The sequence below is a fragment of the Salmo salar genome, chromosome 09 (genome assembly GCF_965601325.2).
Source record: "Salmo salar chromosome 09, fSalSal1, whole genome shotgun sequence".
In the NCBI taxonomy this organism is placed as follows: domain Eukaryota; kingdom Metazoa; phylum Chordata; class Actinopteri; order Salmoniformes; family Salmonidae; genus Salmo; species Salmo salar.
The window spans coordinates 115,168,568-115,190,150 of NC_138299.1; the positions used below are offsets into that span (position 1 = coordinate 115,168,568).

The window sequence follows — 21,583 nt, forward strand, 5'->3', positions numbered from 1 at the left end:
GAGTGATAGATCCCTCTTTCAGTCCCATTCATTTTTTTCTAAAGAATGTGTACATTTGACTCCAATGGACAAATACAGTATTAGTGTTGGGCCACCATGGTAAAGGAAATTTGAGTTTGAGTAGTTACAGTTGATTACACTTTGTAAACATGACTAAGGAGTATTCTACCTGACTTGAAAGTGCACTGTAATCCTTGGCAGTGGCACTATATGCGTATGCCACAGGAGTTTGGTGGCCCCTCAATTGGGGAGGATGGACTCGTGGTAATGCCTGGAGTGGAATAACACATGGCTTGATGCCATTCCATTCGCTCCGTTCCAGCCATTATTATGAGCCATCCTACCCTCAGCAGCCTCCACTAGCGTATGCATACTAACTACGTTTTACATACAAAACTGGCTAACTGATTATGTAATATGTATCCCAAACAAACAAACAAGTAATGAATGCGTTACTGTGAAATAATTATTAGCTATAATTTTGACATGTAATATTTAGGTGAATACTGTCTGTACCAGGTAAATAGCAGGCTGTCAAATACAGTGGAACTTGAGTCTGTGCCCTATGTTGGGTTCCCTCAGAATACAACGACACTGTGCAGGAGAAGAACGAGCTGTGTATGGTGGGAGAGTACTATGAGCAGGATGATCAGGAGGAGAAGAAGGTGTGTCAGTTCAAGCGCAGTCTGCTCCGGCAGTGCTCCGGCCTGTCTGACACCACATTTGGCTACACCGAGGGGAAACCCTGCGTCCTTGTCAAGATGAACAGGGTGAGTGCCCCGACTGGAGATTGTCAGTTCTGCTCTTCTGAAAATGCATTAGACAGCGTTAGCCCACTGAGCTAAAGCATATAGACTGGAGCTTAAACCTTAAAGCTATTAGCTCTGGGAGGTAACACAAGTCTTCAGGTCTCAGGCAAGGTCACTCATCACACAAGCGTGGTTCACTGAACTACCTCCCCTACACGAGTACCTCCCTATCTTCGATCCATTGCCTTTGGACAGCTTTTCAGTGTATCCTCTCTCTGTCTTCATGCAGAAGTAGAGTTTGTTCAAATTCATATTGAAAAGTGCATATTCTCTGTCCTTTCCACTGCACTTGTTTTTTAATCACTATTTGGAATATCCTCTGTGTCGACAAGGCATTCTGTGTCAGCATCTCTGTTTGCAGGGATTGAGGTCAGAGTGAATTGATTAGCCTCTGTGTAGCCTGATTGGTATTCAGTTAAATCCAACTTAACCTCTCTAGGGTCGGCGGGACGAAATCGTCCCACCTACGTAACAGCCAGTGGAATCCTGTGGCGCGTTATTCAAATACCTTAGAAATGCTATTACTTCAATTTCTCAAACATATGACTATTTTCCACCATTTTAAAGACAAGACTCTCGTTAATCTAACCACACTGTCCGATTTCAAAAAGGCTTTACAACGAAAGCAAAACATTAGATTATGTCAGCAGAGTACCCAGCCAGAAATAATCAGACACCCATTTTTCAAGCTAGCATATAATGTCACATAAATCCAAACCACAGCTAAATGCAGCACTAACCTTTGATGATCTTCATCAGATGACAACCCTAGGACATTATGTTATACAATACATGCATGTTTTGTTCAATCAAGTTCATATTTATATCAAAAACCAGCTTTTTACATTAGCATGTGACGTTCAGAACTAGCATACCCCCCGCAAACTTCCGGTGAATTTACAAAAAATGTACTAAATTACTCACGATAAACGTTCACAAAAAGCATAACAATTATTTTAAGAATTATAGATACAGAACTCCTCTATGCACTCGATATGTCCGATTTTAAAATAGCTTTTCAGTGAAAGCACATTTTGCAATATTCTCAGTAGACATCACAGGGCTAGCTATTTAGACACCCAGCAACTTTAGCACTCACCAAAGTCAGATTTACTATAAGAAAAATGTTATTACCTTTGGTGTTCTTCGTCAGAATGCACTCCCAGGACTTCTACTTCAATAACAAATGTTGGTTTGGTTCAAAATAATCCATAGTTATATCCAAACAGCGGCGTTTTGTTCGTGCGTTCAAGACACTATCCGAATGGTAAAGAAGGGTGACGAGCACGACGCATTTCGTGACAAAAAAATTCTAAATATTCCATTACCGTACTTCGAAGCATGTCAACCGCTGTTTAAAATCAATTTTTATGCCATTTTTCTCGTAAAAAAGCGATAATATTCCGACCGGGAATCTGCGTTTAGGTAAAAAGACGAAAGAAAATAAAGCATGGGGTCGACTCGTGCATGCGCCTAAGCCCATTGTCCTCCGATCGGCCACTTGCCAAAAGCGCAAATGTGTTTCAGCCTGGGGCTGCCTCGATATCATTCAGCTTTTTCCCGCCTTCTGAGAGCCTATGGGAGCCGTAGGAAGTGTCACGTTACAGCAAAGATCCTCAGTCTTCAATAAACAGAGGCAAGAAGCTCAAGGAATGGTCAGACAGGCCACTTCCTGTAAGGAATCTTCTCAGGTTTTTGCCTGCCATATGAGTTCTGTTATACTCACAGACACCATTCAAACAGTTTTAGAAACTTTAGGGTGTTTTCTATCCAAAGCCAATAATTATATGCATATTCTAGTTTCTGGGCAGTAGTAATAACCAGATTAAATCGGGTATGTTTTTTATCCGGCCGTGTAAATACTGCCCCCTACCCCCAACAGGTTAATGAATCCGATCAGGGGCAATTAAGAAGATTCTTAGGCATCTCCGAGAACGCTATGTTTATGACAGTCAAAATCCCTGGCCCTTCAGTAAGCAGGCAGCACACATGTGCCCCATCTACTGACTGGCCAGCTCAAATCAAATTACCTCATTGTGTCACTAACTGAGCTACTTCTTAACATATTTTATCTCAAATCAGTGCTTCCATTTTTGAGACCATTCTGAAATCTGGTGTCTTGATCATTTTTACATGTAAACAAGCTTGTGGAATGGGTATGAAACACATGTAAAGAAAGGTTGCTATAATAGTATTTTAATGTATTCTTCTCACTCCTGCAGATCATTGGACTGAAACCGCGCGGGGACCCCTACATTAACTGCACAGCTAAGGTAAGCAAACAAACAGTTAATTGTGTGTGTGTTCCAGGTGTCTTGTGTGCTAGGACTTTTAGAGATAGGTTTTGTGTGTGTGTGTGTGTGGTGTGTGTGTGTGTGTGTGTGTGTGTGTGTGTGTGTGTGTGTGTGTGTGTGTGTGTGTGTGTGTGTGTGTGTGTGTGTGTGTGTGTGTGTGTGTGTGTGTGTGCATTATGTAGATATGCACATGTATGTTTCAGTCTGTGTTTTCACACACGTGTCTGTATTTGATTTCTCTCCACGCTGCCTGTAGGGCCAGCAGTTCACTGGTGGGTAAGAATTTGGGTCATAGCCCCCTATGTTTCCCCATGGTCCTAGCCCTAGCCTTTCCATTACCTTTCTGCGCTGCTTCTGTCCAACTCTGTGATGTGGCGCTTTGACCTCTGCTGCTTTAAACAGCATTCATGGCGTTCATATTGTTGAGCTTTATACTCTAACCCCTATATACAGTACCTAATCACCACAGAGACAATATAGACTGAGGAATAGTCAATATTAAAGCATTGATCTTTTTAGTAATTATTGTCACTGACTGTATATATCTGCAGTTGGTGTATATATCTGTATGGTAAGCTGAAAAGGTTAATTCCATTGATTTTAGTACCCTGCTCCGCTGCACCATGGCTCCCACTAACAATGTTTCCCTGGTTTTTGTCTGGCTCTGACATTACTTTTACCCCTTTTTCTCCACAATTTCGTGGTATCCATTTGGTAGTTACAGTCTGGTCTCCTCGCTGCGAGTCCCGTACGGACTCAGGAGAGACAAAGGTCGAGAGCCGTGCGTACTCCGAAACACAACCCAACCAAGCCACACTGCTTCTTGACACAATGCCCACTTAACCCGGAAGCCAGCCACACCAATGTGTTGGAGGAAAAACCATACATCTGGCGACCATGTCAGTGTGTATGCACACGGGCCCGCCACAGGAGTCGCTAGAGCGCAATGGGACAAGGACATCCCTGCCGGCTAAACGATCCCCTAACCAGGACGATGCTGGGCCAATTGTGCGCAGCCCCATGGGTTTCCCGGTCGGCTGCGACAGAGCCTAAACTCGAACCAGGATCTCTAGCGGCACAGCTAGCACTCTGATGCAGAGCCTTAGACCACTGCACCACTCGGGAGCCCTGGCTCTGACATTCTAACAACTTCTCTCTCTCAGCGTGCGTGATCTGGGTTTCATCCCTCCCTCACCGAGACTGTCAACTCTGAACTTTGTGACCTGTTTGCAAATGTTTAAAGGTGTACAGAGAAACACTGATGCTGTACTCTGCTTTTCAGCAAAAGATTGAGGCTCTTTTAAATACTTCACTGGTGTTTTAACTCCCATCTGTCCTCCTCTCGTTCTCTCTAAATTCATTTGAATTTCTCCTCTCCACCGTAGACCAGTCTGATAACCATAGAGAACCATCTGGTGGCAGATTGTATGTGTGTGCGTGCGCGTGTTTGTACGGGTATGTGTGAGTGGTGGTAGCTATATTATGCGTGCGTGCGCTTGTGTGGTAACTGTTGTGTACTACGAGAGTGTGTGGTGGTTTACACTATGTCGTGTGGTCCATGCCGTGTGCACATGTGTAAATCTACAGTGTGTGTGTGTGTGTCTGTTTGTACACTACAGGGTTGTTGTATGTCGTTGTTTGCATAGTTAGTCAGATTGTTGTTCTGAGAGTCATTTGTTTCAAGTGCATTCATATGTATAGTTCTGTGATCTCACACCGCTTCCTCCTCCTCCTCCTCCTCCTCTTCCTCACCCCCTCCTTCCTCTTCATCCTCCTCCTCCTCTTCCTCTTCCTCCCACAGAGAGAAAGCCCCCTGCAGATGCAGTACTTCCCATCCGAGGGGAGGTTCGATAAGATGTACTTCCCTTATTACGGGAAAAATCTACATGTAAGTACATTACGCTACATATTTATATTGAGAAGGAAACTGTTCATGAGATTGAATGCAGAATAATTTTATTTAATTACAAGTAGTTAATGTTACCATTGTCAAGGCAGTCTGGCGAGAAGAGAATGCTAGGAAATGGACTATATTCACCTGCGACTACATTAATGCCAGTGTATTGTCATGATAACGACTGTTATGTGTGTGGATGTGCGCACATATGAATTAACAGTGGTCTATCTCCATCTCTCCCTGTGTGTTTGCCAGTCAACCTACGTTCAGCCCCTGGTCGCGGTCAAGCTTCTGCTGACCAAGGAGGACTACAACAATGAGCTGACCGTGGAGTGTAAGATCGAGGGCTCCGACCTGCGGAACAGTGACGACCGTGACAAGTTCCTTGGGCGCGTCACGTTCAGGGTCAAAGTGGTCGAGTAGTGGTTCAGGAAAACCACCAGCGTTGCACAATGCCGTCTTTGAGTATAATCAATGCCCTCACCCACCTCCACCTCTTCCTCCATCCACTTCCCTCCCTCCATCCGGTGGATCAGGGGAAGCTACGGTAGCAGGGTTGTGTGCTCCTTATAAACTAACAACATGAACCCCCCCTGAAACACACACAAATACACACACACCTCTCACCCCCACCTCCACTAAAGTTAGTGGTAATGTAGCGACATCGTGCCATAGTAGGGACCTGTATATAGCTGTATTTGGAGCATTGAGTTGATGTGGTATCCCGTAGTGCTGTGCAGTCTGCTGTGTGTGATGTGTTGTTTCTGTATGTACATACTTGATGGCTATAAACACTGTTTGTCTTTAGTTCACTATGTCTGAACGCTGTAAGAAATCAAACTAAGAAATAGATGAATAGCTGTAATTTAAGATTATTGATTAAGAGAAAACATGAAGGATGAAAAATTCCCCAAAATATATCTGCTTATAATTCAACCTACCTGTCCAACATCTAAGGGAAGAGGTTTTTACTCCCCTATGGGAACTGTGCTTTGTACAGATGCCTTATGGTCGGTATGAGAACACATTTTAAATAAAGATGATTTTAAAGATATATCTCAGTTTGTGTCCATTTACTTTTAGTGCCATGGCTGGGATAAATTAAAGGACAAGTGTACTGCACTTTTGGCAATACGCCTTTTAATGGCAATTGCCCTGACATTTGCAGAGATCACACATGGTACAGCCCTTGTCAACAATGCAACTTTAAATCTGAGCCCAGGATTTGAATGCTCTGTAGTATTGTGTTGACATGCTGCCCTCACATGGTGGTTCTGTGGAAACAACCCTGATGAAGGTCTATTGACCCATTGAAACATGACCATAATTATATCCTCCTGATTCCTGCTTACAAGCAAAAACTAAAGCAGGAGTACCAGTGACTCGCTCTATACGGAAGTGGTCAGATGACGCGGATGCTACGCTACAGGACTGTTTTGCTAGCACAGACTGGAATATGTTCCGGGATTCATCCAATGGCATTAAGGAGCATGGATTACAGGCAACATTCGCATCGAGCTAAAGGCTAGAGCTGCTGCTTTCAAGGAGTGGGACACTAATCCGGACGCTTATAAGAAATCCCGTTATGCCCTTAGACAAACTACAGTGGTTCCTCCTTTAAAAGTTGCGTCATACTGCAACACACCTTGCGGGCTGCTCCAGAATTCTATGGCACGTTATTTAATTGTCAGCCATTTTTACCATTAATGCTAGTTAGAGCTAGTTTGACCACCAGAGGGCATCTTTGAGAAGCATTTGATAGTCTTCAATATTGGCATTACTAGAGAATTTAAAACCTTTTTGTAAGAACATAGTATATGGGATTGATTTTAAGAAATATAGCATAATTAATTTGATTAATATGATTGTGTTTCTATTCCAAGAAAAACTAAAAGCGAAACCCTCGGGATTTCCATTAGGATGGAACGGAAAATATGACACTGTACGATGTGGCGGTCGGGAGTAGGCTACAGTACTAAGAGCATAAGAGTATTGGAGGATTCTTAATTAATCTAAGGGACATTTTTCGTTAGGGAAAATCTGATATGTGAGAATATCTAAGGGGCTTTTATATAATTCTAAATGAATTAATAATAATAATAATCTCTTTGATTAAAAAATAACGATATTTTGGAGATGATTTTGTTTAATTTAACCTAGAGTAAGCGAGGAAAAAGGCCATTCTTGAACATGGGGTGAGACATTCCCACAAATTTGTAAATAAAGCCAGTTTGTTATTTATAATTATTTATTTCTGTTTTTAGAGGGAGAAAAACCAAAAGGTACAGGTATCGAACCAGCATCTGTAGCAACTCGGGAGGCCCCAGCCACAAAGTTTTTCATTCTGATCAATTGCCTTGCACAAAGTATCAAAATACAAAGAGGTGTTGGTAAGCGTATATTGTCCTGCTAATAGCCCATGATGGGCTATTATAATACTGTACATGGATAATACTGTGCATGGTGTATAGGTCAGGATAACCAAAACATTTCATCAGAAAGAATGTTGGTACTAATTTATTTTGATCCAAAGCCATGAATGAGTGAGTCACTCAGCTTTATGTAGGTGCCGAGGCTATATGACTGTGCCATCAACTTGATTATTTAGCAGACATAACTTGCTTATATTCAGTCAACACATACAGTTGAAGTTGGAAGTTTACATACACATTAGCCAAATTCATTTAAACTCAGTTTTTCACAATTCTTGACATTTAATCATAGTAAAAATTCCCTGTCTTAGGTCAGTTAGGATCACCACTTTATTTTAAGAATGTGAAATGTCAGAATAATAGTAGAGAGAGATTTATTTCAGCTTTTATTTCTTTCATCACATTCCCAGTGGGTCAGAAGTTTACATACACTCAATTAGTATTTGGTAGCATTGGCATTAAATTGTTTAACTTGGGTCAAACGTTTCAGGTAGCCTTCCACAAGCTTCCCACAATAAATTGGGTGAATTTTGGCCCATTCCTTCTGACAGAGCTGGTGTAACTGAGTCAGGTTTGTAGGCCTTGCTCACACATGCTTTTTCAGTTCTGCCCACACATTTTCTATAGGATTGAGGTCAGGGCTTTGTGATGGCCACTCCAATATCTTGACTTTGTTGTCCTTAAGCCATTTTGCCACAACTTTGGAAGTATGCTTGGGGTCAATGTCCATTTGGAAGACCCATTTGCGAACATTTGTTGCTTCAATATATCCACATCATTTTCCATCCTCGCGATGCCATCTATTTTGTGAAGTGCACCAGTCCCTCCTGCAGCAAAGCACCCCCACAACATGATGCTGCCACCCCCGTGCCTCACGGTTGGATTGGTGTTCTTCAGCTTGCAAGCGTCCCCCTTTTTCCTCCAAACATAACAATGGTCATTATGGCAGTTCTATTTTTGTTTCTCTATTTCTCCAAAAAGTACAGTCTTTGTCCCCATGTGCAGTTGCAAACCGTAGTCTGACTTTTTTATCGTGGTTTTGGAGCAGTGGCTTCTTCCTTGCTGAGCGGCCTTTCAGGTTATGTTGATATAGGACTCGTTTTACCGTGGATATAGATATTTTTGTACCTGTTTCCTCCAGCATCTTCACAAGGTCCTTTGCTGTTGTTCTGAGATTGATTTTCACTTTTCACACCAAAGTACGTTCATCTCTAGAAGACAGAACGCGTCTCCTTCCTGAGCGGTATGACGACTGCGTGGTCCCATGGTGTTTATACTTTCATACTATAGTTTGTACAGACAGACGTGGTACCTTCAGGAGTTTGGAAATTGCTCCCAAGTATGAATCAGACTTGTGGAGGTCTACGATATTTTTTCTGAGGTCTTGACTGATTTCTTTGATTTTCCCATGATGTCAAGCAAAGAGGCATTGAGTTTGAAGGTAGGCCTTGAAATACATCCACAGGTACACCTCCAATTGACTGAAATGATGTCAATTAGCCTATCAGAAGCTTCTAAAGCCATGACATGGAATTTTACATTTACATTACAGTCATTTAGCAGACGCTCTTATCCAGAGCAACTTACAGTAGTGAATGCATACATTTCATACATTTCATTCTGGCCCCCCCATGGGAATCGAACCCACAATCCTGGCATTGCAAACACCATGCTCTACCAACTGAGCCACAGCTGTTTAAAGGAACAGTCAAGCTGTTTAAAGGCACAGTCAACTTAGTGTATGTAAACTTCTGACCCACTGGAATTGTGATGCAGTGAGTTATAAGTGAAATAATCTGTCTGTAAACAATTGTTAGTTAAATTACTTGTGTCATGCACAAAGTAGATGTCCTAACTGACTTGCCAAAACTATAGTTTGTTAACAAGAAATTTGTGGAGTGGTTGAAAAACGAGTTTTAATGACTCCAACCTAAGTGTATGTAAACTTATGACTTCAAGTGTATATATTAAGAAGGCCGCCGAGAGTGCCTGGAATCCGGAGTCTGTCTTGGATACCTTTTCTTCACGGATTATCTGAGGTGGTAAAAGATGAGCTAGCTGCTCGGGAATTGCTGGTGGATCTCGACTCCCTCATCACCCTAACCATTAAAATTGATGGACGCTTAAGGGAACGCAGGAGTGAGAGGAGGTCACTCGTTCACCCGCAATGGTTTGCTCACCTTCAGAGGAATCCAGAAGTTCCCGAAGGCAGTTTTCCCGAGAGGATCCAAGCCACCCGAGCTCCCTTGTGAATTATCAACGACGGGTGAGTTGGATTCTCCTGAGCCTATGCAATTGGGAAGAGCTAGGTAATCGGTTGGGGAACACTCATGTAGGCTGAATTCCAACTGTTGTCTGTACTGTGGAGTGGCAGGACATTACATAGCTACAGTTGAAGTCGGAAGTTTACATACACTTAGGTTGGAGTCATTAAAACTTGTTTTTCAACCACTCCACAAATTTCTTTTTAATTATCAAACTTTAGTTTTGGCAAGTCGGTTAGGACATCTACCTTGTGCATGACACAATGTTTACAGGTTAACAGAAAGATTATTTCACTTATAATTCACGGTATCACATTTCCAGTGGGTCAGAGGTTTACATACTGTGCCTTTAAACAGCTTGGAAAATTCCAGAAAATGATGTCATGGCTTTAGAAGTTTCTGATAGGCTAATTGACATCATTTGAGTCAATTAGAGGTGTACCTGTGGATGTATTTCAAGGCCTACCTTCAAACTCAGTGCCTCTTTGATGTCCTAACCGACTTGCCAAAACTATAGTTTGTTAGCAAGAAATTTGTAGTGGTTGAAAAACAAGTTTTAATGACTCCAACCTAAGTGTATGTAAACTTCCGACTTCAACTGTAATTGGCTGTGTCAGAGGAAAGCCAATAAATTGTCAGACTCCAGTCACCCAAGTCATAGACTGTTTCCTCTGCTACCGCACGGCAAGCGGTTCCGGAGCGCCAAGTCTCGAACCAAAAGGATTCTTAACATTGACCCCCCCCCATTTGTTTTGTACACTGCTGCTACTCGCTGTTTATTATCTATGCATAGTCACTTCACCCCTACCTACATGTACAAATTTCCTCAACTAGCCTGTACCCCTGCACACTGACTCGGTACCGGTACCCCCGTATATAGCCTCGTTATTGTGTTACTTTTTATTAAAAAAATTATTTGGTAAATATTTTCTTAACTCTTGTTGAACTGCACTGTTGGTTAAGGGCTTGTAAGTAAGCATTACCCGGTAAGGTCTACACTTGTTGTTTTTCATGCATATGACAAATAAAGTTTGATTTGATCTTGGAGAATGGGCCTGCAAGAACACCAGGGTGCTGGAGTTTTTTTTAACCAATGTTTTTTTTTCTCTCTCCATGTACCTGGAACAGGTATATACTGTGTACAGTTTTTATATATACAGAACAAAATATAAAAGCAACATGTAAAGTGTTGGTGTCATGTTTCATGAGCTGAAATAAAAGATCCCAGAAATGTTCCATATGCACAAAAAGCTTATTTCTCTAAAATGTTGTGCACAAATTTGTTTACACCCCTGTTAGTGAGCATTTCTCCTTTGCCAATACAATAAGTTGATTATACAGCATGATCATGACACAGGTGCACCTTGTGCTGGGGAAAATAAAAGGCCACTCTAAAATGTGCAGTTTTGTCACACAACACAATGCCACAGATGTCTCAAGTTTTGAGGGAGTGAGCAATTGCCATGCTGACTTCAGGAATGTCCACCAGAGCTGTTGCCAGATATTTGTATTTTTCTACCATAAGCTGCCTTCAATATTGTTTTAGAGAATTTGGCAGAACGCCCAACCAGCTTCACAACCGCAGACAACGTGTAGCCAAGCCAGCCCAGGACCTTCACATCCGGCTTCTTCACCTGCGGGATTGTTTGAGACCAGCCACCCGGACAGCTGATGAAACTGTGGGTTTGCACAACCGAAGAATTTCTGCACAAACTGTCAGAAACCATCTCAGGGAAGCTCATCTGCGTGAACAGAGTGCCCCGTGGTGGTGGGGTTATGGTATGGGCAGGCATAAGCTACAGACAATGAACACAATTGCATTTTATTGATTGCAATTTGAATGCACAGAGATACCATGACGAGAACCTGAGGCCCAATGTCGTGCCATTCATCCACCGCCATTACCTCATGTTTCAGCATGATAATGCACGGCCCCATGTCGCAAGAATCTGCACACAATTCCTGGAAGCTGAAAATGTTCCAGTTCTTCCATGGCATGCATACTCACCAGACATGACGATCGTTGAACATATTTGGGATGCTCTGAATCGACGTGTACGACAGCATGTTCCAGTTCTCGCCATTATCTAGCAACTTCGCACAGCCATTGAAGAAGAGTTGGACAACATTCCACAGGCTACAATCAACAGCCTGATCAACTCTATGTGAAGGAGATGTGCCGCGCTGCATGAGGCAAATTATGGTCACACCAGATACTGACTGGTTTTCTGATCCATGCCCCTTTTTTACTGTTACCAACAGATACATATCTTTATTCCCAGTCATGTGAAATCCATAGATAAGGTCTTAATGAATTTATTTCAATTTACTGATTTCCTTACTGTATTTGAACTGTAACTCAGTAAAATCTTTGAAATTGTTTTTATTTTTGTTCAGTGTAAGCTGTACAACCCTGTTTCTCATTGGAATACTTTTGATTTGTCTCTATTTTAAAGCATAGCTGGGCTTTGATAAGGATAATTACCTGAGCACTTCCTCGGGTCGGGATCACCCCAAAGAGCAGAGTCCAAAAACCAAGACAAGATTATCTTTAGTATTATCATTCACATTTTATGTTAACTTAAATGTGATGTCAACCAAATACATTAGTTCCTTTGACATCATTTCAGTTCATTTCTTTCTAAAATATCTAAGGGCTCCATTCAATCCGTAGAGCCGAACAGCTGCGCTTCAGCGCAATAGACATTTGAAGGCAATGTTTCTGAGTTAGCAGAGACTGCATTCAAGGGAAACGCTGCATATGTCGGCTCAATCGGAAATTACCTTTACATTTAAATCGTGTTATAGCTCTGAACTTCAGCGATACAGATTGAATCGAGCCCTAAATTACTGTAATCCCTCTCCCTTATTCCAGACATGATGTTTAGTGTGTTTGACTTCAGAGTGGCCATGTCTCTGGGCAATCAGCTACTTAAAGTGAAGTGGTCTACACTTAGCAGCAGGTGGGAGCTGTGAGAAACAGGGCCTCAAGGTGACCCATGACTGTGTGAGTGCATGTGTACATGCGTGCAAGTCTGTATGTGCCTGTATGTGCATGTGTACGTTTTCATGTGTCTCTGTGTACGTTTCTGTTTGTATGTGTGTGTGCGAGTGTAGAGGCATCTGTGTGTTCACATGGTTGACCTCACTGGCACCAGAGCAGGGTAATATCAACTCTTATCTCCGAGTACGGTAGACGCTTGAGAGGCTGAGGCCAGTTTCTTTAATTTCAAGGAGACCTACTGTGAAGGGTCGGTCCATGTTCAATTCATTGAAACTTCATAGGTTGAAGATCATTTGAGATGTAACAGATGACAGTTTCTTGCCTTCTTTCTGTTCTTTATTGGTGCCGATGGACTGTAGAGAGAGCCTTCTTTCCCTGGAGTACCAGCTGAGGTGTCCTGTGTGTCTGGATGTCTTCGCCGAGCCTCTGATGTTAGTGCGGACTCTCCTACTGCTGGTGCTGGGTGCGTTCTATGACCATGGACCCCCAGGGCCAACTGCAATGTCCCGAGTGACGCTGTGCCGTGGATGGGAACAGCCCTCCACCCAATGTTAGCATGGCCAGGATCGTGGATGTGCTGCAGGAGATGAGTGGGCAAAAGAGGGCTCAGCCAGAGGACAAGATGGTCATCTGTGGGCTGTGTGGAAGCATCGGGGCTCACCACGGCCTCAAGATCACCCCGGTCAGCAGTGTCTACAGCCGCATGAAGGTAAGCACTCACACCTTGCCTGATCACTATCACTTGACCACTCACACCTGACTGCTCATACTTGACCATTAACTCTTGACCACTTACACTTGACCACTCACACTTGACCACACATCTGACCACTCACACATGACCATACACACCTATCCATGCCATCCCAGACAGGGTTGCAGTCATTTCACTCTCAATTCCTCATTGAAATGAATGGTACTTTTCAAATCTTGAAAATGTATTTCAATTCAATACGGGACCGATTTAAATGTATGCCTTTTTTTACGCATTTTGATTTAAGCACTTCTCAGAATTTGGTTTTCAGACTTACCCTACGCACGTTCGTAATTAGCTTCGCTGGTGTGGCTCCCTTGCGCACACTGAATGACTGTAACTAAATCCCAGAAAACACACCCAATGGGTGGCCTACCAATTTGATCAGGGAGTTTTTCTTCAATCAGCTTTTCTGTTAATTTATCTAAAGCAATGCCTTTAAAGACCCAGTGCAGTCAAAAATTAGATTTTCCCATGTTTTATATACACTGAGTGCACAAACAATTAAGAACACCTTACTAATATTGAGTTGCCTTCAGAACAGCTTCAATTTGTCGGGGCATGGACTCTACAAGGCCTCAAGTGTTCCACAGGGCCCATGTGGACTCCAATGCTTCCCAAAGTTGTGTCAAGTTGTCTGGATGTCCTTTGAGTGGTGGACTATTCTTGATACACACAGGAAACTGTTAAGTGTGAAAAAACCCAGCAGGGTTGCAATTCTTGACTCAAACAGGTGCACCTGGCACCTACTACCATACCCCTTTCAAAGGCACTTAAATATTTTATCTTGCCCATTCACCCTCTGAATAGCACACACACACAATCAATTTCTCAATTCTCTCAAGGCTTAAAAATCCTTGAGAGATTCATGTCTTGCCTAGTTAAATAAAAAATAAATAAACATCTATACTGATTGAAGTGGATTTAACAAGTGAAATCAATAATGGATGATAGCTTTCACCTGGATTCACCTGATCGGTATATGTCATGGAAAGAGCAGGTGTTTTTAATGTTTTGTACGCTCAGTGTATATTTCCACACTATGAGGTAGGAATATTACGGTGAAATTGTGAAAATTATGATAATACATTTTAAGTGATGGAGCTTTTTGAAAAGACTCCCTGAATTATTTGATGAAATATTGAATTTGGCCTTACTGCTATTAGCCTATAGAAAAGCATTAAATAACAGATTCATAGGCCCCTGCACAGCCCAGTCCGCCCTGTACAAGCACCCCGCTCGTACAGGGCTACTAGTTCCATCCAGCCAGGACGGGTTGTGCAGGAGGTAAGATCAAGACCGCCTGTGCGCCTCCATAGCCCTGGGTTTCCAGCTCCTGTCTCTCGTGCGGACCCGGAAGTGCGTCAGCCCAGTCCGACTCGTCCTGTTCCCGCTCCCCGCACTAGCCTGGAGGTGCGTGTTCCCAGTCTGGTACGTCCAGTACCAGCACCACGCACCAGGCTTCAAGTGCGTCATCTCAGTCAAGAGTCGCCCGAACTGCCCGTCAGTCAAGAGTCGCCGGAGCCGCCCGTCAGTGAGGAAACGCCAGAGCCGCCCGTCAGTGAAGAGTCGCCAGAGCCACCCACTAGTCAGGAGCTGCCCGAGCTGCCAGACTGCCCCGAGCTGCCAGACTTCCCCGAGCTGTCAGACTGCCCGAGCTGCCAGACTGTCTTCCGGGTCTGCCAGACTGTCTTCCGGGTCTGCCAGAGTGTCTTCCGGGTCTGCCAGAGTGGCCCGACTGTCTTCAGGGTCTGCCAGAGTGGCCCGACTGTCTTCAGGGTCTGCCAGAGTGGCCCGACTGTCTTCAGGGTCTGCCAGAGTGGCCCGACTGTCTTCAGGGTCTGCCAGGCTTGCGATTACAAAGGGGTTGAATACTTATTGACTCAAGATATTTCAGCTTTTCATGTTTTATCAATTTGTTAAAAAAAAAAAGAAAAACGTAAGACCAGTGACAAATCAAAATTTAATAAATGTTTCATTCAGGCTGTAACACAACTAAATGTGGAAAAAGTCAAGGGGTATGAATACTTTCTGAAGGCACTGTACTTCAATAAATACCTTTACAGTTGAAGTTGGAAGTTTACATACACCTTCGCCAAATACAGTGAGGGGAAAAAAGTATTTGATCCCCTGCTGATTTTGTACGTTTGCCCGCTGACAAAGAAATGATCAGTCTATAATTTTAATGGTAGGTTTATTTCAACAGTGAGAGACAGAATAACAACAAAAAAATCAAGAAAAACGCATGTCAAAAATGTTATGAATTGATTAGCATTTTAATGAGGGAAATAAGTATTTGACTCCCTCTCAATCAGAAAGATAAAAGACACCTGTCCACAGAAGCAATCAATCATTTACATTTTACATTTACGTCATTTAGCAGACGCATTTAGCGACTTACAAATTGGTGCATTCACCTTAAGATATCCAGTGGAACAACCACTTTACAATAGTACATCTATATTTTTTTTTGGGGGGGGGGGGGGGGGGGGGTTAGAAGGATTACTATATCCTGTCCCAGGTATTCCTTAAAGAGGTGGGGTTTCAGGTGTCTACGGAAGGTGGTGATTGACTCCGCTGTCCTGGCGTCGTGAGGGAGCTTGTTCCACCACTGGGGTGCCAGAGCAGCGAACAATTTTGACTGGGCTGAGCGGGAACTGTGCTTCCGCAGAGGTAGGGGGGCCAGCAGGCCAGAGGTGGATGAACGCAGTGCCCTTGTTTGGGTGTAGGGTCTGATCAGAGCCTGAAGGTACGGAGGTGCCGTTCCCCTCACAGCTCCGTAGGCAAGCACCATGGTCTTGTAGCAGATGCGAGCTTCAACTGGAAGCCAGTGGAGTGTGCGGAGGAGCGGGGTGACGTGAGAGAACTTGGGAAGGTTGAACACCAGACGGGCTGCGGCGTTCTGGATGAGTTGTAGGGGTTTAACCTGTTATGGCTAGCGGGCAGTATTTTCACGGCTGGATAAAAAACGTACCCAATTTAATCTGGTTACTACTCCTGCCCAGTAACTAGAATATGCATATAATTATTGGCTTTGGATAGAAAACACTCCAAAGTTTCTAAAACTGTTTGAATGGTGTCTGTGAGTATAACAGAACTCAAATGGCAGGTCAAAACCTGAGAGATTCCTTTACAGGAAGTGGCCTGTCTGACCATTTCTTGAACTTCTTTGCCATCTCTATCTTTTACAAAGGATCTCTGCTCTAACGTGACACTTCCTACGTCTTCCATGGGCGCTCAGAGCCCGGGAAAAACCTGAATGTTGTCATCCCAGCCCCAGGCTGAAACACATTATCGCCTTTCTCAAGTGGCCGATCAAGGGACTGTGGGCTTAGGCGCGTGCCCTGGCCGCCCCCGTCTTTGTGATTTTTCCTCTGTTTGCCGAAAAGGAGATTCCCGGTCGGAATATTATCACTTTTTTACGAGATAAATTGCATAAAAATTGATTTTAAACAGCGGTTGACATGCTTCGAAGTACGGTAATGGAATATTTAGAATTTTTTTGTCACGAATTGCGCCATGCGCGCGACCCTGATTTACCATTTCGGATAGTGTCTGGGACGCACGAACAAAATGCCGCTATTCGGATATAACGATGGATTATTTTGGACCAAACCAACATTTGTTATTGAAGTAGCAGTCCTGGGAGTGCATTCTGACGAAGACAACAAAAGGTAATCAAACTTTTATAATAGTAAATCTGATTTTGGTGAAGGCTAAACTTGCCGGGTGTCTAAATAGCTAGCCCGTGATGGCTGGGCTATGTACTTAGAATATTGCAAAATGTGCTTTCACCAAAAAGCTATTTTAAAATCGGACATATCGAGTGCATAGAGGAGTTCTGTATCTATAATTCTTAAAATAATTGTTATGCTTTTTGTGAACGTTTATCGTGAGTAATTTAGTAAATTGTTAGCAAATTCCCCGGAAGTTTGCGGGGGGTATGCTAGTTCTGAACGTCACATGCTAATGTAAAAAGCTGTTTTTTGATATAAATATGAACTTGATTGAACAAAACATGCATGTATTGTATAACATAATGTCCTAGGTGTGTCATCTGATGAAGATCATCAAAGGTTAGTGCTGCATTTAGCTGTCTTCTGGGTTTTTGTGACATTATATGCTAGCTTGAAAAATGGGTGTCTGATTATTTCTGGCTTGGTACTCTGCTGACATAATCTAATGTTTTGCTTTCGCTGTAAAGCCTTTTTGAAATCGGACAGTGTGGTAAGATAAAGGAGAGTCTTGTCTTTAAAATGCTGTGAAATAGTCATATGTTTGAAAAATTGAAGTTTTTGTATTTTTGAGGAATTTGTAATTCGCGCCACGCCTATCATTGGATATTGGAGCAGGTGTTCCGCTAGCGGAACGTCTAGATGTAAGAGGTTAATGGCACAGGCAGGGAGCCCCGCCAACAGGGAGTTGCAGTAATCAATCAATCAAATCAAATTTATTTTTATATAGCCCTTCGTACATCAGCTGATCTGATCTCAAAGTGCTGTACAGAAACCCAGCGTAAAACCCCAAACAGCAAGCAAAGCATGTGAAAGAAGCACGGTGGCTAGGAAAAACTCCCTAGGAACAACTCCCTAGAAAGGCCAAAAACCTAGGAAGAAACCTAGAGAAGAACCAGGCTATGAGGGGTGGCCAGTGCTCTTCTGGCTGTGCAGGGTGGATATTATAACAGAACATGGTCAAGATGTTAAAATGTTAAAATGTTCATAAATGACCAGCATGGTCAAATAAAAATAATCATAGTAGTTGTCGAGGGTGCAACAAGCACGTCCGGTGAACAGGTCAGGGTTCCATAGCCGCAGGCAGAACAGTTGAAACTGGAGCAGCAGCACGGCCAGGTGGACCGGGGACAGCAAGGAGTCATCGTACCAGGTAGTCCTGAGACATGGTCCTAGGGCTCAGGTCCTCCGAGAGAAAGACAGAAAGAGAGAAAGAGAGAATTAGAGAGAGCATATTTAAATTCACACAGGACACCGGATAAGACAAGAGAAATACTCCAGATGTAACAGACTGACCCTAGCCCCCCGACACATAAACTACTGCAGCATAAATACTGGAGGCTGAGACAGGAGGGATCAGAAGACACTGTGGCCCCATCCGATGATACCCCCGGACAGGGCCAAACAGGCAGGATATAACCCCACCCACTTTGCCAAAGCACAGCCCCCACACCACTAGAGGGATGTCTCCAACCACCAACTTACCGTCCTAAGACAAGGCCGAGTATAGCCCACAACGATCTCCGCCATGGCACAACCCAAGGGGGGGCGCCAACCCAGACAGGAAGACCACGTCAGTGACTCAACCCACTCAAGTGACGCACCCCTCCCATGGACGGCATGGAAGAACACCAGTAAGCCAGTGACTCAGCCCCTGTAAAAGGGTTAGAGGCAGAGAATCCCAGTGGAAAGAGGGGAACCGGCAAGGCAGAGACAGCAAGGGCGGTTCGTTGCTCCAGCCTTTCCGTTCACCTTCACACTCCTGGGCCAGACTATACTTAATCATAGGACCTACTGAAGAGATAAGTCTTCAGTAAAGACTTAAAGGTTGAGACTGAGTCTGCATCTCTCACATTGGTAGGCAGACCATTCCATAAAAATGGAGCTCTATAGGAGAAAGCCCTACCTCCAGCCGTTTGCTTAGAAATTCTAGGGACAATTAGGAGGCCTGCGTCTTGTGACCGTAGCGTACGTGTAGGTATGTACGGCAGGACCAAATCGGAAAGATAGGTAGGAGCAAGCCCATGTAATGCTTTGTAGGTTAGCAGTAAAACCTTGAAATCAGCCCTTGCCTTAACAGGAAGCCAGTGTAGGGAGGCTAGCACTGGAGTAATATGATCAAATCTTTTGGTTCTAGTCAGGATTCTAGCAGCCGTATTTAGCACTAATTGAAGTTTATTTAGTGCTTTATCCGGGTAGCCGGAAAGTAGAGCATTGCAGTAGTCCAGCCTAGAAGTAACAAAAGCATGGATTAATTTTTCTGCGTCATTTTTGGACAGAAAGTTTCAGATTTTTGCAATGTTACGTAGATGGAAAAAAGCTGTCCTTGAAACAGTCTTGATATGTTCTTCAAAAGAGAGATCAGGGTCCAGAGTAACGCCGAGGTCCTTCACAGTTTTATTTGAGACGACTGTACAACCATCCAGATTAATTGTCAGATTCAACAGAAGATCTCTTTGTTTCTTGGGACCTAGAACAAGCATCTCTGTTTTGTCCGAGTTTAACCTCTATGGGCTAGGTGGGACGCTAGCGTGCCACCCGTGGTGCACTCCATCAACAGCAGGTGCATTTCAAGAGCGGCAAATTTGAATCCAAATAAATGTCAAAATTCAAATTTTTCAAAAATACAACTATTTTACACCATTTGAAAGATAAACATCTCCTTAATCTAACCACGTTTTACGATTTCAAAAAGGTTTTACGGCGAAAGCATAAATTTAGAGTATGTTAGGACAGTACATTTACAAGAGTTGTGTGTAATGTTTTGTCAAGTCAAAGACAGGGTCACCAAAACCATAAAACCAGCTAAAATGATGCACTAACCTTTTACAATCTCCATCAGATGACACTCCTAGGACATTATGTTAGACAATGCATGCATTTTTAGTTCTATCAAGTTCATATTTATATCCAAAAACAGCGTTTTACTATGGCATTGATGTTGAGGAAATCGTTTCCCTCCAATAACCGGCAGTCAAGTCAGCGTCACAAATTAAATAATTAAAATTAGAAAACATTGGTAAAATATTATATTGTCATTTAAAGAATTATAGATTTACATCTCTTGAACGCAATCAACTTGCCAGATTTAAAAATAACCTTACTGGGAAATCACACTTTGCAATAATCTGAGCACTGCGCCCAGAAAAATACGCGTTGCGATACAGACTAGACGTCATGTTGGGGAGATCTAAAATCGAAAATACTATGTAAATAATCCATTACCTTTGATTCTCTTCATCAGATGTCACTTCCAGGTATCACAGGTCCATAACGAATGTAGTTTTGTTCAAAAAAGCTCATCATTTATGTCCAAAAATCTCCGTCTTGTTAGCACATGATCTAAGCCAGCCGGACTTCTCGTCATGAACGAGGGGAAAAAATATATTTACGTTCGTTCAAACATGTCAAACGTTGTAGCATAAATCATTAGGGCATTTTTTAACCAGAACATGAATAATATTCAAGGTGGACGAATGCATACTCTTTTATAACGTATTGGAACGAGGGTACCCAACATGAACTCGCGCGCCAGGTGTCTAATGGGACATCATCGTTCCATGGCTCTTGTTCGGTCAGATCTCCCTCCAGAAGACTCAAAACATTTTGTAAAGGCTGGTGACATCTAGTGGAAGCAATAGGAAGTGCCAAAATATTCCTCAGCCCCTGTGTTTTTCAATGGGATAGGTTTAAAGTCAATACAACACATCAGGTATCCACTTCCTGTCAGAAAATGTCTCAGGGTTTTGCCTGCCAAATGAGTTCTGTTATACTCACAGACACCATTCAAACAGTTTTAGAAACTTTAGAGTGTTTTCTATCCATATATAATAAGTATATGCATATTCTAGTTACTGGGTAGGATTAGTAACCAGATTAAATCGGGTACATTTTTTTTATCCAGACGTGCAAATGCTGCCCCCTAGCCCTAACAGGTTAAAAGTAGAAAGTTTGCAGCCATCCACTTCTTTATGTCTGAAACACAGGCTTTTAGCGAGGGCAATTTTGGGGCTTCACCATGTTTCATTGAAATGTACAGCTGTGTGTCGTCCGCATAGCAGTGAAATTTAACATTATGTTTTCGAATGACATCCCCAAGAGGTAAAATATATAGTGAAAACAATAGTGGTCCTAAAACGGAACCTTGAGGAACACCGACATTTACAATTGATTTGTCAGAGGACAAACCATTCACAGAGACAAACTGATATCTTTCCGACAGATAAGATCTAAACCAGGCCAGAACTTGTCCATGTAGACCAATTTGGGTTTCCAATCTCTCCAAAAGAATGTGGTGATCGATGGTATCAAAAGCGTCACTAAGATCTAGGAGCCCGAGGACAGATGCAGAGCCTCGGTCTGACGTCATTAAAAGGTCATTTACCACCTTCACAA

At 43.0% G+C, this 21,583-nt stretch overlaps 1 protein-coding gene across 1 annotated transcript in view; it reads left to right on the forward strand.

Moving 5' to 3' along the window:
- The window catches only part of LOC106612413 (sodium/potassium-transporting ATPase subunit beta-3), a 58,115-nt gene extending 52,061 nt beyond the window's left edge, over positions 1 to 6,054 (forward strand). Inside the window, exons 4-7 of the mRNA XM_014213517.3 lie at positions 583 to 770; positions 3,032 to 3,082; positions 4,905 to 4,991; positions 5,256 to 6,054. Coding sequence (XP_014068992.1) covers positions 583 to 770; positions 3,032 to 3,082; positions 4,905 to 4,991; positions 5,256 to 5,423 — 494 coding nt within the window. The 3' untranslated portion in view covers positions 5,424 to 6,054. The remainder of the gene's footprint in view (positions 1 to 582; positions 771 to 3,031; positions 3,083 to 4,904; positions 4,992 to 5,255) is intronic.
- The last annotated feature ends 15,529 nt before the right edge of the window (positions 6,055 to 21,583 follow it).